General features: G+C 49.1%; 2 protein-coding genes across 5 annotated transcripts in view; one reads left to right on the top strand and one right to left on the bottom strand.

The window, feature by feature from the left end:
- The window catches only part of TRAM1L1 (translocation associated membrane protein 1 like 1), a 242,873-nt gene that overhangs the window by 205,420 nt on the left and 21,221 nt on the right, over nucleotides 1-16,232 (bottom strand). The gene's annotated exons all lie outside the window — the stretch shown is intronic.
- The window catches only part of LOC107510889 (bifunctional heparan sulfate N-deacetylase/N-sulfotransferase 3-like), a 71,595-nt gene that overhangs the window by 47,770 nt on the left and 7,593 nt on the right, over nucleotides 1-16,232 (top strand). For all 4 annotated transcript variants that reach the window (XR_004954814.1, XM_036233425.1, XM_036233424.1 and 1 more), the window contains 6 exons: nucleotides 953-1,135; nucleotides 3,354-3,450; nucleotides 7,206-7,329; nucleotides 10,194-10,368; nucleotides 13,280-13,450; nucleotides 15,016-15,125. Coding sequence is in view for 3 of the 4 variants with exons in the window: in XM_036233425.1 (XP_036089318.1) it covers nucleotides 953-1,135; nucleotides 3,354-3,450; nucleotides 7,206-7,329; nucleotides 10,194-10,368; nucleotides 13,280-13,450; nucleotides 15,016-15,125 (860 nt within the window). In the remaining variant the exon portion in view is untranslated. The remainder of the gene's footprint in view (nucleotides 1-952; nucleotides 1,136-3,353; nucleotides 3,451-7,205; nucleotides 7,330-10,193; nucleotides 10,369-13,279; nucleotides 13,451-15,015; nucleotides 15,126-16,232) is intronic.

Genomic DNA, 16,232 nt, shown 5'->3' on the forward strand with positions numbered 1-16,232 from the left:
GAACCGTTATTACTATTCATTCACATGACAGTACATATTTTAAGAAAGTACTATCACCACATGAATTATTTTTATGATCTTTTTTTCATAGCAGCATAAATGCCACAATGGTGTTCTTTGCCATTGAAAATCCTGAGCAGAACTATTTCCATTTGTCAACCCTAACCAAAACCTATTTGAATTCACTTAAATCGGTAGCTTTAAAAATGCGCATTCTACATTCCAGACTAATTTAATCAAATCTACAGAATTCAAATTCATTATAAGTAAAATGTTGTGATTTCTTCAGGCATGGAGACACTGTAGGTTAGCTGCTTCCACGGGAGGGGTTGATTTTAACTAGCCAAGCACGGAAAACTTTTCTTAAAGGAGTGTTTGGTATCAACAATAAATACGGGAGAGGTGTTTTTGATGGAAAATAGTTAATAGTTACCTTAACTATTAACTAGTAAGCATTCAGTCACTGGGCTTCTGTCATCATGGCCTCTAATAAAGACAAGTCAGAGAATATTCGTTTAATGCTAATGACGATTCGTTGATTATTTGCACCCCTTACCCTGAAGCACCAGGTCAAGTAGATTGAAATTACACAGCCCCGGCTTCCGGGGTCGTGCGCCCCCACGCGTCACGGGGCCGTCACCCGTGCCCACCTGGAGCAAGCTATTCAGCGTCGGTCTAACTGCACCAACATGAGCATGTGCCCGGTAAACTCATTTTTTGTCACGAAATATATAAAATCTCAGAAGGGAGTTCTCATCAGGTCCTGCCAATAGCACACCCTCCAGTGTGCGTTAACATGACGAAAGCGTTGGGGGTATGGCACGAACGCAGACAGTGTGTCACGAGTGGAAACCCCGTGCCAAGGCAATGCGAGAAAGGGCAGTGTGGCTGCAGGACTCGCCCCGAGGGTGAGAATGACGTGCTCACACCGTGGTCCGCTTCCCTCCTCCAGATTAGCATCTTCATGACCCACCTGTCCAACTACGGGAACGACCGCCTGGGGCTGTACACTTTCGTTAACCTGGCCAACTTCGTGCAGAGCTGGACCAACTTGCGACTGCAGACCCTGCCTCCAGCCCAGCTGGCTCACAAGTACTTTGAGCTCTTTCCTGATCAAAAAGACCCGCTCTGGCAGGTAAGATGCGCTCAGTAATTGGTATAATTCATTACTCTCTCAAACGTATCTTGGAGTTTTGTGAAGTAATCCAAATCCAAAAAAGTGAAGGCATTTGGGCGCAAAAATTAAAAACTCGTACATTTTGGAAATGTTATCGATGTGAGGAACTGCTCCTTCCTGAGTTGTAGTCTCATGTTATTGCTTCACGGTGGGCCAGGTTCTCTGTCCCTGTGCCCAGCAGAGACCATGACCTTCTGAGAGCTCCGTGCGGGGTTCAGTGGGTGCAGCGTTCCCAGGCGGGAGTGAGGGGTCAGTCTGCAGACTGCAGTCGGCCAGAGGGGGAGAAGATGGGAATAAACAGGGTGTGTGGCAGGCCGGTAGCCAGCTGGGCTGCCTCGAGCACAGCCCAGTCTCTAGTGACCAAACAACACTGGGGGGCAAGGGAGGAGAGTTCAGACTGCCACCTGCCTCCGACCCGCGGGGTACACCAGCCGCTGCAGCATCCGGGCAGCCTGCGAAAGGTGCTGGTTGGGAACGATGTCCAGCACAGGGAAAGGGGTTGGTGGCCAGACCCCTGAGCTTCTAAAAGAAGACATCACGTACACACGGCACGTTCAGGCTGTTCTCGGCGTAGCCCAGATTTCAACGCATATCCTCTCACGTGCCCTAGAGCTGCAGAAATAGACTTTGGACTTAAATTGCCCACGCCATGAAAATACCGATCCTAGCAAATAATTACAGAGCATTTCTCATGGGTCGGACCAGGCTCTTTACACCTGTCAGCTCACTCAGTCCTCGCAGCTCCCTACAGGGTGCATACAGGCAATCACCCCCACCTTACAGACGAGGGAACTGAGGCACGTAAGCGCGGTCACACAGCTAGTGTGTGGCAGGGTGGGAATCAGTCCCAGGCCACCTGGCTCCAGAGGCAGCACCCTCAGCCCCTGCCCCGATGCGCCTGCAGAGTGACTGACAGATGACGGCAGGGTAATAACCATCGTCTGGAGTGGAACTCGGTGAAGTTCACGGGTGGGGCTGCAGGAAGCTCTGGGCTCTGTAGTCAACCCACTCGGCTTTGAACTTGAGCTAATTACCTCCTGAGTACAAATACCTCCTACAAGAGACATAATTACACATTTCAGTAGGTTAAAGCTGGTGGCTGTGGAATGATCACTGCGTATTATTGTGCAGTTGCTGTAACAAACATCTGTTTTTAGCTCGACTACTACAAAACACCACCAAATGCCACCCGCTGGAAAGACAAGCAATTTTCCTGCAACTCAACAGCTCATTTTTAAACTGAAAGCACCATTATTTCAGGTAACAGGTTTGAAACCCATTTTTTTCCAGAATAGCAGCCAAAAAGAATATCCTCATTTTAGTGTTAACATCTAGTACTTATTGTAAATAAGCGGACGGGTTATTTAGCTACACGTCTCTACAGTATTAACTGAAATAGAATGTTGTCCTGTTTGCCCACTCCTGAAGTATTGTTAAAGGGCACTGTTAATTCTTCACATAATATGCATTTTGCAGTTATAGTTAGGGTGTTCGAGATTCATCTTGCATAGTGGGCTCGGTCTAAGCACTACAGACCTAAAGCAGGTCCCTAGGGTAGTAATTCACCTTCACTGTACTCTTTTGCTGAAATTTAATGCTTTTCAGCACCATGGTCTATAAAGTTATAGTTTTAGATGCACGTTTACCGTCCTTTGGAGGTGGCTGAAAGAAATCTGCTGTCTCTTTAAGTAGTATTATTACGGCCAGACCCATATTCCTTTGAAGCACAGCAGGAAAGGTCCAAGTCACTCAGAATAAAATTCTGACACCTGATATATTTCAGTGACTTACTGAATGCTAAGAATGTATCTCCTACAGGAAGCACAGGCCCTGCCCAACAAGCTCATGACCGTACACACACACACACACACACACACACCCCTGCCTACAGTGGACAGAGGGTTAACCCCCAGCGTTGTGAGGCTGCCCACCGCGGGAAGGCCTCCCCTCCCCCACCTCCTCAGTAGACCCTCAACTTCAGGATGGAAAGAAGTTATTTGAAAGCTTCCATGATGTCATTTTAAGGCTTTCATTTAAAAAAAAAAAAAAAAAAAAAAAAAAAGCACCACGCAGCCTTGTTTCCTGGAACCTCTTTTTAAGAACAGAAACTGAAAAACCCTAGCACACGGTAGACACGCAACAGAAACACACGTCTCTGTATTCTTCTCCCGTTCAGAATCCTTGTGATGACAAACGCCACAGAGACATCTGGCCCAAAGAGAAAACCTGTGATCGCTTACCAAGATTCTTGGTAATAGGACCCCAGAAGACTGGTGAGAACTTTTCATGGCTAACCAAACAGTGGAATAACCCTGATGACTAAACAATGAGTTATCGTCACAATGAGTTCTCAAACTGCCTCTAAATGCTGATAAATGAATAATACACCGTGTTCTGATAAAATCTTTGTTTAGATTGATAATGTGCTTAAATGCTTGTCAAAATGTTTTTTAAAAAGAAAAGGGTGAAAATAGATGTCACGCAGCTTGAATACCCAGCAGTCAGTTTGGTGGCAAATGTTATTTTTTTCCCAAAAATCTTACTTGAAATGTGTTGTTATTAACATTGCTAAAATCAAAACTAATCATCTGATTGGAGAGAGACTGACAGGACTTCATCAAAAGTCAAGGTGCGCAGCTGTAAGCACCTGTGACTCTTTATAACAAGCCCCTGACAGATGGCCTCGTCCTGCCATCTTCTTGTTATAGTTTATTTCTAAACTATTCCTTGCAGAGATGACTATTTTCTAAAAGTCTAAAGGATGTTGACAAGCAGAGGTCCTAGACAGAAACAAACCTGTGTGCTAAGAAAGGCATTTATTCATAGCCAGGAGAAATCGTTTGCACCTTAGATTGGTATGCAATTTTTTCCCGTAGAATTTGCTTCTGTTAGAATCAGCATTAAACTCAGCAAAAGCTTCAAAACACCAGACATTCGTATTATAGCCCATGTGATAAATTATTTGGGGCCCTCGGATTCTGGCTTCACAGAAAACAACCATTTTGGCCCTGTCCCTTCCGAGGGGTACGTTCCCCTCTCGTCCCCTCTTCAGAAACAGCTGGGGAGAAGTCCGTAAAATGTACCAAGAGTTTAGTCCATCCATTTTTTGGGGTCCCGTGTGCACGTATGAATCTGAAAACAATAACATGACAAATACTTTCCCTGTCCTTATTTATTTCGCATGTCCCTATCTATGTAAAGCCAAGAGGCAACTAGGAAAGCCAACTCTCACTGTCACCCCATAGCTTTGTCATTACTGATCGATCACATCCCCCTGACGCCTGGCACACGACGTTCGCAGTGCGGACGGTCACACCGGCCGCGGGTGTGTTCTCCTGAGTCATGCTGGATGTGCCGACGGTTAGAAAGCAGAATTATTGCTTGTCATCTTAAGCTCATCTGAGTTTCCAAAGGTTTATGTTACAGTTTGTATATGACATTTACCTTTAGAAGGGACTATTTTATCGCCTAGAGAGATGGAAATTTATAGAAATTGAATTGTTCCCGGTTTTATAGAGGTACAGTTTACATGCAGTAAAATTCACCCATTTAAAATGCCACAACTTTCAAGATACAGAACATTCACATCCCTTCGAAAGCGCCTTCCGGTCCTCCTGCAGGCAGAGCCCCTGACCCGCCTGCGGCCGCAGGCAAGGGCTCTCTGCTACTGTGCCTTTGCCTTTTCTAAAATTCCATGTAAATGGAAGTGCAAAGTGTGTAATCTCTGTGTCTGACTTCTTTCACTTAGCACAGTGCTTCTGAGATTCATCCATGTTGCTGTGCATATGGATTTCTGAAACTGCTTTTTTAAATGAACAAAAATATCTTCACATGTTTGCATATTAGTCTCATAAAAACTAAATAGCTTCAGTTTAACATTAGTTTAGTCAAAAGTATTTTTCTGAATAATTTTACACAGATGTGAAGTCATCTGGATATGCAAATATTTTTAGTGTTAAAACTGACAAAAAAGTAAAAACTGAAGCTTTATGGATGGTTATTCGAATGTGTGTATGTGATTATGTAGTTATTATACACACACACAAGAATGTTTATTCAGACCCAAGAATATGTGTAGATAAAGACAGAATTCAGAACCTATAACTCGATTTTTTGACCATTGATACATTATACTATACTTTAAAATCAAACATTAATACAATTCTTAAAAAATCAGAAAAGAATATTTTCGATTGATGTAAGAATTAATGTTTTCTTTTTTTACATATTAATAGTCATACTTCCTATTCTCACAAAATTTTATTCTTTTCATTTTTATAACATGCATTACTGAATTTTATCTCAATACAGTTATTATTAAAAAATATCTTACTATCATTCAGATATGGAGCTACTCAGGCACTTCCACATAGGCTATCTCACTTGACCCCCAAAAAACCCTGGTAGCTGTGTATTTTCTTCCCCACTGAAGAGAGAAGAAAACTAAGACTCAGGTTAGATATTTTGTTCAAGTTCACGTAGCTGGTAAGTGTTAGCAATAAAATTCCTGGCCCAAGATTCTGTCTGACTCTAAAGACCATGCTCTAGAAAGATTTACTCTAGTATGGATTTCAACTAATGAAACTTTTTTCCCCTGGTAAGTTTTAGATTTTGTTCCACATTTCTGCTAAGTCAGTGATTTTCAAAGTGTGCTAAATCAGAAATTCTGGGCCAGGGCCAGTGAATCCACTGCTTGCCAAAGTTCAAGAGCCACCACTGTAAACCAATCTTAAGAGCATTGTTACGTCATGTGTCATTCCCTATAGCTATCTACGATTGCAGATAAATGTTCATTGTCTGAGATACAATGTAGGAACACTGCCCCCTTTCAAGGCATGGTTTTAGACAATATTCCTGTTGATAGAGCTGTTTTAACAATTTTTCTGTTGTATTAATGTGGTAGCCATAAGTACAATACTAAATAAAGCATAGCAGAGAGATCAGAATATTCCAAATTTGATACAGATGGCAATGTGACATTGTCACTAAGCAAAATTAGAACAGTAGTTTCTGCAAGTGAGAAACATCACAAGGCCACGTCTGAATGCCATCGGTAGCTACTGATGCAAACGGGAGGGCACGGTCCTCGCTCGGGAGTTCTGAGCACAGAGGCCGGAAACATTTCGATGCTACGTGCTTACAGACACAGGGACAGCTGTGGGCACCTGGTCAAACCTCCGGCAAAGGACTCTGGGGACCTCACTTGCTCTCGTAGCCTCCTAAGTGTGCCCTTCGGCTCACAATTTAGGCTCTAAAGCACTAATTTTACAGTTTATGACACTGCTTGCTTTTTACAAAATCACTGCTTTGACTCACTCCCCACTATTTACAAATCTACACGAATATGTGCGATACATCATTCTCTTTCCAAAACACTGCAAATTCTGTTATGTCACTAAGACTCTTTTTTTCAAATTCAGAAGTTTGAACAAAAGGCCACTGATATTTTTTTTCAAATTTTTTAAAATTTGAAAAAAAATTTTAACACTACTTTCTATAAGTACATTCAGATTTGAACAACTTTGTTGCAAGATCAAATTATGCCTCAAATTGAATAATCTTTCACAGGCCTCAAGAAGAACTTTATAGGAGAAGCTAAGTATTGAATTTGGTAATATAATATTTTATGTTAAATGATGACATCTTTCATTTATATGGTGCTTTGTTTATCTCAAAATATCTTCAGGTACAATCTTATCTTTTCACTCTCAGAGAAAGCCTATGAAATAAGCAAGGCAGGTGATTTTCCACTAATAAAGCTAAGACAAGCAAAAGCTAGAAGCAAAGTCACAGCCCAGAGCAGTGATGGAGTGGGAGTCAAAAGCCAGCGGTCCCAGGCCCTGCCACGAGCCCCATTTTTTAGAAGCCGCTTCTCTCCAAATGCTGGTCATCTCTTCGATTCAATTCCAATGCTAACATGTATCTGTGTGGACCACGGTCGCACTTGATTTACGAATGACTTAAAGTGCTAACAGGAGGGGACTGTGTTTTCATTTAATTAACCTCTAAACCTCTGCTGTCTTTTCAGGAACCACCGCTTTGTATCTGTTCCTGGTTATGCACCCTTCCATCCTTAGTAATTCCCCCAGCCCCAAAACCTTTGAGGAGGTACAGTTCTTTAATAGAAATAACTACCACAGGGGGATTGATTGGTAAGACGGGTTATTAGTCTAAATCTAAAAGTATATGTACTGTGCACAGTATAAAATGAGTGCTGACGTTTATAAACTCATGTTGTACCGCAGATAAATGTGCCTTGGGAACCGACTACGTGGGGGGCACTGGAAACGCTCCTACCCACGTTCTCTCAGCGCACGAAGGGACTTGCTAGCTCGAGAGGCCCACACGTAATTGCAGCTTCCACTAATCATATTTGGTGGCAATTACGGATATGAAGTCTGAGAAATACCAGAGCACCCAGAAATTTCCTTCCTCTCTGCTCTTAAGAAAACGCTTTTATAGATTTCTCATGCACTTTGCATTTGAGCGATGCTGCTGTACATGTGTATCATTTTCTATTTTGCTTTGGTATAAAAGGTAAATAAATAAAACCAGAAATGTGTATGCATTTCACAAGTAATGAAAACTACAAAAAAGATATCGATCATACACAAAATTTAATTTTTGGCCTTTGAATTAAAATTAGAAATATGCCAATTATCAGAGGAAAATAGCTGAATTAAACATTAAAATATCAAGTGTACACAAAATATAGTCATGTAGTAGAAACAGATGTTACGGATGTGGTAGTCATAAAATGCATCTAGGAGTCTTGCTGTTAAGGCATAAATTCTGGGCGGAAAGTGGTATAAAACAGTGGAGTTCTTCTAACAACTCCGAGTATGAACACAGATGTCGTGCGTGTATCTGAGCATAAAGTGCTGTTTTGGAGGAACCTCTGCTGTCAGGCTGCATGATCTCGAGTTTATGAGCACCAACCCCCTCAAGAGTCACTTGTGGGCCGTGAGTCCCAGTGGAAGAGGACAAACGGGCTGAGCGTGGTCTGAGGGCCTGCTGGGACCCACATCGGGGCGCTCCTCGAAGTCGAGTCACGGAGCACCGCTCAGCGGCAGCTGGAAGCATCGAGGGCCGCTGCCCGCTTCGGCTGCCGTCTGCCCACTGACGCTCACGTTCGCTGGCACGCGGCCAGGACGCGGTGACGTCAGCGCTGGGCTGAGGCTAGTGGTCCCACACTGCTCCTGGAGTGGGGAGGCGTGCAACACTTGGTCTCCCTGGAGCTCAAGGATAGCGAGGAGGATAATCGGTCAAACAACTAAAAAGCCGCTCCCGAGCCCGTGACGTGCGTCCGCGGGACAGCGGGACAAGAAGCCCCGCGAGCAGGTTCCGAAGGGATGACTTAACCAAGCAGGGCTGAAGCGCGATTAAAATTTTGGATTATAACGCACGGAAAACAGCCCCATCGTGAACACTTTTGATCGACAAATTATATGTTTTTAAAAGGCAATTAACACAAATAACAAATAATAGCAACCGCAAATGTCAATCCATCAGCAACCACAGTCGCTTCGCTCTGAAGGACGTCAAGTCCAGGCCGGACCCTCAGGGGCTCGGCCCCTCACGAAGCCCCAGCACCTCCGCAGCCCCTCTGGGGCACGGGCTGAAGGTCAGGTGTCTCTTCAGAATCCCCCAGGGCAGTCCGTTAACCTGGCACACAGTCAAGTTCATGTTTCATGGCTTGGTAATTTATTTTTACAATCACATGGGCATGTGGTGGAGGACGGGGTGGGCGTGGAGAGCCTTCACCTGTCAGCATTCAGAACCTCTAAACGTCTTCATCTTGCTTTGACTAAGATCACCTAGAAATACTCAGGTCAACCCAAGTATAAATTTTTTTTCAGTTAAAAAAAATTCTGAGGTGTTATGAAAGTAGCCAATCTTAAATGAGGCGGGCATTTGCCTTTACCTCCAAATTGTTTATCCATCAAACACTTGCAAGCGCCTGTCGGCAGGTGCCAGCCCCTCCGGGGCCCGGTGGGGAGAGGCGAACGCAGCTGGCCCTGCTCCCGCCATGAGCCCCGGGCCAGGCGGAACCGGCACAGCAGCCACCCGAGATCCAGACAGGCTCGGGGAGGTGTGCGAGGCCCACACCGTCCCACGCAGACGGCCATGGAGCAGGGACAGGCTTCAGAAACTCAGGGTTCTCGGAGCCCAGCACCTTCTGCCCTTCTCCGCTGATGTGTGCAGCTTCCTCAGAATAAGCGAGCTTGAGATGAGCTGGGGCCGGACAGGATACCGTTAGGCTCCCGGCCGGGTGAGCTCCGTGCCCCTGCGGCCAGCGTGACTGTCCACAGCGGGAAGGACCCTGCTGTGTGGCGCCTCCTTCGAGGGCACGTACAGCAGAGCAGACAGCGCATCAACTTGCCAGAGACTTGTGAGCATCTACTATCCCCGACGAGGCTGCCAGTGTGCCAGCACCGGCAAGGCGGCTTCCAGAAGACACACGAGGACGTCTTTACAGCCCGGAGCGTCCGCACGTGGCTGTGCTGGTGCAGCCAGGGGTGTGGGAGCTGGAACCCTGCCCCCCACCGGAATCTACGCGTCACACAGCTAAGCGAGGACACATGCTGCAGAAACGAGTCATCGCTCAACGCCACCGGCTCCGCGTTCGGTGCTCATCGCGCCACCTGCCTTGGGAGCCCAGAGTCACGCTGGCAATTGAACTGAAGACGGCGGGCGTGAAGCCATTACTAGGAAATGCAAGAGACCCTCACAGCTCACAGCTGCAGCGTCCTGGCTCTGCGGCTACGCTCATTACCTCCCATGCCTTTTTTCCGGTATTAAGCAAAACAGAAAGGAAATGTGTTTAGAAACCATTCTCAAAATACATTAAGTGTTCTGTGTATCTTTCTCTTGCTAAAATCTTTGTGGGACAAATGCCTTGAAGAAAAAGGCTTCTGTTGAGGAAACTAATGAATGCCTGGGACACGTTTAACATTGCGCATCGCCCGGGGGCGAGTACAAAGCCGGCTTATTCTGAGAACTGTTCCTTCTCCAGGTATATGGATTTCTTCCCCGTCCCATCTAACGCCACCACCGACCTTCTGTTTGAGAAGAGTGCCAGTTACTTCCACTCGGAGGAGGCGCCAAAGAGAGCAGCGTCTCTGGTCCCCAAAGCCAAGCTCATCACCATCCTCATCGACCCGTCGGACCGGGCGTACTCCTGGTACCAGGTGAGGGGCGCGGACAGAACCCAGCAGGCGGGAGGGGGGTGTGGACGCCGTAGCCACACGTCGGGTTTTAACGGAAAAGGGGGTTTGCTCATTTTCTATCTGCAGAGAAGTGGATAAATTTTTCTTTGTTGCCATGGAGAAACTAACTTTCTCCTTAAGATTTTATTAAGTTGGTACTCATTGAATTTACTTAATAAAATACATTACTGCAATGAAAAGATAAATTAAAATGTAACAAAATATTATGTATTCGTATGTATATCAGTGCTTCAATATATCTGCCTTTTAAAAGTAAAATCTTATCATAATTTAAAATTGTTATTTCATCTAAAACACGTGTAATGCCACTATTGTTCTCTTAATTTTACAGATGAGGAACATAATTGATTCCCCAAAGCAAAGGGCACAGGCCAGAGTCAGTATTCCAGGCTTTGCAGACCATGCTGCAGTCCTGCCATGGTATTTCAAAAGCAGCCAAAGACGATATGCAAATGATATGTTTAGCCTGTTCCAATAAAACTTTACAAAAAACAAGTCTCAAACCAGAGCTAGCCCACGGGCCAGGAGATTGATGACCATGACTCTAAAAGAGCTTAAAAAAAAATGCTTGTACTGAATGCCTATTATTTCTTCAGCACAAGCAGTTAAGTAAGAATTTCCACCCCTGAAAGCCCAGCCGCTCCAAGGCTGCCCTAAGCCTCTTTCTCATACACTCATGGCCATTATGTTTCTGACGCTGGTTAGAATTTAGCACAGAAACGATCACTCTGAAATAATTTAAAGGACTCTAATAATAATATCTGTACATCATATATTTTTATTTTAATAAATCATTAAAAATTATTTTAAAAAACCTTGTTCCAGTGATACTTTAACCACCAACTGGAAGAGGCTCAGTAAGAAGCAGACAAAACTAAATACAAGAACACAAAATTAATAGCGTCAGTGTCCTCGGTGTCTGGGAACCTTAGTCACCCTCAGCTTTGTCCTGATGGTCACACATTCGCCCATCCTTTGATCTTAATAACTACCATGTGCAAAGCGTGTTCTCAGTGGGACCTGAAGCTCAGTTAATAAACGTGGGTACTACGCGTGAGTCTGCTTCCGTGTGATTGGGGGTGTGTACCAACACCGTGTGCCGATCAGGAGGTGCTCGGTGTGGACGGACTCCTGCAGAGTGAGGCGCCTTGGGCACGGACAGCCGGGGCCCCCGGTTAGGTGCATTGTTCAGCTGCAGCGGAGGGGCCGGGTGCCGGCGTGGGAGACTACTAAGGCACCCCTAAAGAAGGGAAGGATGTGCACGGGGAGAAATGCAGGAAAAATGAAAGCGAGTGTTGGGATAGGCGCGGAGCAGGGCTGCCGGTGGGGCGGCGGGCGGTCAGCCGGCTGGGGCTGAAATCAGGCCAGCGGTGCTGTTCCCTTGGAAACTGTGACGCTGAGGCAGGTGTGTGTGTGGGGGAGGGGGGGAGTGTTGATCCGAAACCCCTCACCTGAAACCCTGCACCTCGGTGGAGGTGGGACAGTCTCTGTTGGAAAGTGACCAGCTAGCTCTGAGCTCAGGCAGGAGAGGGCCGTCCTTCTCGCTGACCAGGTTTCGAACAGGTACATTCTTGATAACCCACAGTATCAGAGAATAAAGCTTCCCGGCGCCAGGTCCTCTTGTCATGTAACAAGAGTGTTTTTTCCAGGTCCACAGCAGAGAAAACGCAGCATCAGCAAAGGTTGCAGGGCTGGGACAGGGCGGGGAAGGGCACGTGGAGCAGGTGGGACCTCACGAAGGCACACTGGCAATAATGTGCCTAATACGGAGTGAGACACCCCGGAAAGCTGAGATCCACACTGCACACTAATCACTCACCGCAAACTCCTATGCACACTAATCGCTCACCGCAAACTCCTAGAGCCATCTTTTAAATCAAAACATGCAGCAAATTGCAAATTGCCTGATCTAGTTTTGTGCCTTTTACCTTTTCCACCGGGTGTCTGGAGAAAAGAGAAATGAGCCTTAATTGACTCAAACAGAAAGAAGAAAATTGGAGCTTGGCAAGCACTTAGCCCCTGAAAAATTGAGACTTTACTGAAAAAGGAGGTTTTAAGGCTGCAAGCTAACAAAACGTCCTAAATATTACAAAGAATCATTCCACAGTGGCAAAACGTGGGGCTACACAAAGTCTAGTGGGGTGGGTGGTACAGCAGTCTGAATCTCAATCGCACCAAATGTGCGGTTCGGGAAACAGGTAAACACCCGCGAACCCACGAGCCTGCGTAGTCATAGGCGACTCTGGGAAAACGCGGTTCCCTCGAACCCGGGGGCCCGGCCGGAGCCATGACGGAAACACTTTCCTATTTGGATGGCTGCTGTCTGCACTTTGCACAATAAACGATTCCGATTTGTCGCAGAGGTCGCCAGTAGGTGGGACGCGCTGGCTTTCAGATGCTAGGTGTGCGCGACAACAGCTGTGGGTTCAGAGGATGCACATGTCGGTGTCCAGCAGTTTCTCCACTTCAAGCGGCCAGTGTGGCTTCCCTAACTGTGCGTTACGAGGTGGCACAGGACCGCCCGGCAGGACGCTGGGGTGTCGGTGGGGTGTCCGGCCACCCGTGATCAGCGGGGCATGGGTGCCGCTCCTGGAAGTCTGCCTTAGATTGAAATGCATGCCCCGGGGGCAGACTGTGGCTCTGGGTAAACGACCCCATCAGCGAGAATCCACCTCTGCCGAGCAGTTCTCAGAGCTGTGCTCTCCAGTTCCGCCGCTTTCCGCCCAGACGCTCCTGGCAAGCACGGCCCCGGCCTGGGACTCACTGCAGGACGGTGGCTCTCTGGGGCCAGCTCTCCCTCCGGCCTTTGGGTCGGCCCATACCTGTCCCCGGGTGCCCTCGGCTGCTCTAACTCTCCGCCTTCCCCCCGCAGCACCAGCGGTCCCACGAGGACCCCGCGGCGCTGAGGTTCAGCTTCTACGAGGTGATCTCGGCCGGGCCCCGCGCGCCCCCCGAGCTGCGCGCCCTGCAGAAGAGGTGTCTGGTGCCCGGCTGGTACGCCAGCCACATCGAGCGGTGGCTCCTCTACTTCCCCCCGCTCCAGGTAGGGAGCCTCGTGTCAGCTGCCACCGCACTGCCGGCCTCACCTCCAGGGTGGAGGAGGTCCCCGCTGGCTTCCGGTCTTCAGCTGTGAATAGAGACCTTGGCAAGGCGGTCTGCCCGGAGGAGGCAGAAAAGCCGCTTAGCTGCCTTGGGAAAGTCTTTCAGCATCATTCTCCCCGCTCCTTTTTCTAGCGCATCCCTTTCCGGTTGTAAAACGCATTAAAAGCTTCAAACCCCTGATTCTTATCCTGAGAATGAAGCTTGAGAACCTTTTAACCAAACAGGGCAAATGTCATTTTGCCCAGTTCGTGCCTTTATCCCCCTTGGACCCACCCCGCTGGATTTTCTTAAGGCCTACGTTTTTCTTGGCTTCCTCGAGTCTCACCTTGCGCTGTAGCAACCAAGACGCAAAGTCGGCCCCCACAGGGGCTGCCTAAAGCACCCCGGTCGCGTCAGACGTGGCGTGTGCTCTGTGTCCAGAACCGTGCCGTCCAGCAGGGAGCTACTGCCACATGTGGCGATGTACACTTGTATTGAAATCACATAAAATTAAAATTTAGATTCCTCAGGCACATGAGCCACATTTCAAACGCTCCGTAGCCACCTGTGGGACACTGCCTCTGTAGAATATGACCGTCTCCACAGAAAGTTCTAGAACGGTGCTGGTCGGGACCAGACAGACACTGGAGAGGAGGGGTGGGCGAGCGCTGCGTCGCAGGCTGGGTGGCCTCACGGGTGTCCTGCCCCTGACCCCGGGGCCACCCCACCGCCCTCGCCGCCTCACGGGTGTCCTGCCCCTGACCCCGGGGCCGCCCCACCGCCCTCGCCGCCTCACGGGTGTCCTGCCCCTGACCCCGGGGCCACCCCGCCGCCCTCGCCGCCTCACGGGTGTCCTGCCCCTGACCCCGGGGCCGCCCCACCGCCCTCGCCGCCTCACGGGTGTCCTGCCCCTGACCCCGGGGCCGCCCCACCGCCCTCGCCGCCTCACGGGTGTCCTGCCCCTGACCCCGGGGCCACCCCACCGCCCTCGCCGCCTCACGGGCGTCCTGCCCCTGACCCCGGGGCCGCCCCGCCGCCCTCGCCACCACGGCCAGCGAAGTCGACCACGCAGTGCGCTGAGGAAGTTCTGCCCACACTCAGGCCTCTGGGAGTCCCCCCCTTTCCCCACAGGGGTCACCGAACGTTTCTCAAAACCTGCCGGAGCTGCTCCTCCGGCCGGGGTCGCGGCGGAGGCCGCCGGGTCACGGGGCGGCCGGCTCCGCTTCCCCAGCGCTCCCTCCTGGCCCGCGTGGCGGAGTCAGCGATTCGTGTCTCTCAACTTGGTTTCCGTTTGCGACCTGAGAATCCCATTTCTGGAGCGGCTTCCTCGTTTCCGCGGTGTCTGCGGGACGGGAGTGCATGTGGCTCCTGCGATGTGCTTCCTCTCGGGGCTGACGGGGGCGGCCAGGCGCCGCGTCTCCCGCTGTGCGCATCGCGGTCCGGAGGTGTTTCATCACACGGCCCCAGACCTTTACTTGATGTGCAGTGTCTTTCATTATTATTATTATTATTTCTTTGTTAATTTAGTTGCTGATTATTGATGGGCAACAGCTAAGAACAGACCCTGCTACAGTGATGGACGACGTACAGAAGTTTCTAGGAGTCTCTCGTCATTATAATTACTCAGAAGCTTTAACGTAAGTTTATATTCTAATTAGTTTGCTGACGTTTCAGCAGTTTGGGGGTTTGTGAGGTCTCAAACGCCTGGGAAAGAACGTTTCCATGGTGTGGTGAAGAAATGTCCTAAAGCCTCTGCTGGTTTCTAACTATGAAGAATCCCCCTGGGGGGGAAGTGGAGCAGCGAATCTGCTGTCAGCCCCAAAACCAGCACCCGCACTGCAGAGGAGGCTGCTGAGCCCAGGTCGCAGGCCGAGCCGGGGCCTCTGGGAAGCACAAAGAGGCGATTAACTCGCTCTGCTCCCCTTTGTGCCCTTTCCAAACTGTGTCACACGGCGAGGACAGCCCGGCGGGTGGCCGCGCAGGTCCCGGGAGGTGTGCTGTGACCACCCTCACAGACTCCTCCTTTCGCCTCTCGGTCTTCACCCACCGTGGGTCCGACCTGTCACCTCTGCTTCGGAGGCCTTGGCGGGCCCAGCTCCGGCTGGTTCCCTTCTGCGGGTCCCCTCTGACCTCAGGTCAATGAGTCGGGCCGGGCAGGGAGAAGGGGGAACAGGAGAGGCACCGGGACGCGATGAGACACACCCGCCAGGCCTTGCGAGCACCGGCAGGGAGCGCCTCCTGCATTATGCACCCCAGGGCCCCCTCCCAGCTCCCCGGAACCCTGACTCTGGACCTCCGTCTTATTTGTCCGTGCACAAGGCGGTGCTCAGACCGATGAGGGCCAGGTTCGTTCCCATGGCACATGCTAGAGTGACTGGAAGATGCTGAGTTTTCAACACACATAGTTTTCAACCGTAGACTGAGCCTTAAAGAAACTGGAAAAGACTGGACCACCGAATCCTCCCGTTGTATTTCTCAGTACGAAGCTCAGTGCTGCAGATCAGCTGGATTCCTCTTTCCTTTGTACTCTCCATCCTGCCATTCCGAAGGTGAGAGGCGGCTCCTTGAGCTTTCATCATTCCTCACGGTGAAACACTGGCCGAAAAGCACCCCGTGCTGCTTCCGTCTTGCATGAATCACACGCAGAGAGACACGCGACGGAGACGTTTTGGCTCAGAAGACGAAGGAATCCGTGCGACTCAAGTTCCGAGCCTCCTTCCTGAGGGTCCCGTCCTCTGCCGGCA

This window comes from Rousettus aegyptiacus, unplaced genomic scaffold (genome assembly GCF_014176215.1).
Source record: "Rousettus aegyptiacus isolate mRouAeg1 unplaced genomic scaffold, mRouAeg1.p scaffold_m13_p_16, whole genome shotgun sequence".
NCBI classification, from domain to species: Eukaryota; Metazoa; Chordata; class Mammalia; order Chiroptera; family Pteropodidae; genus Rousettus; species Rousettus aegyptiacus.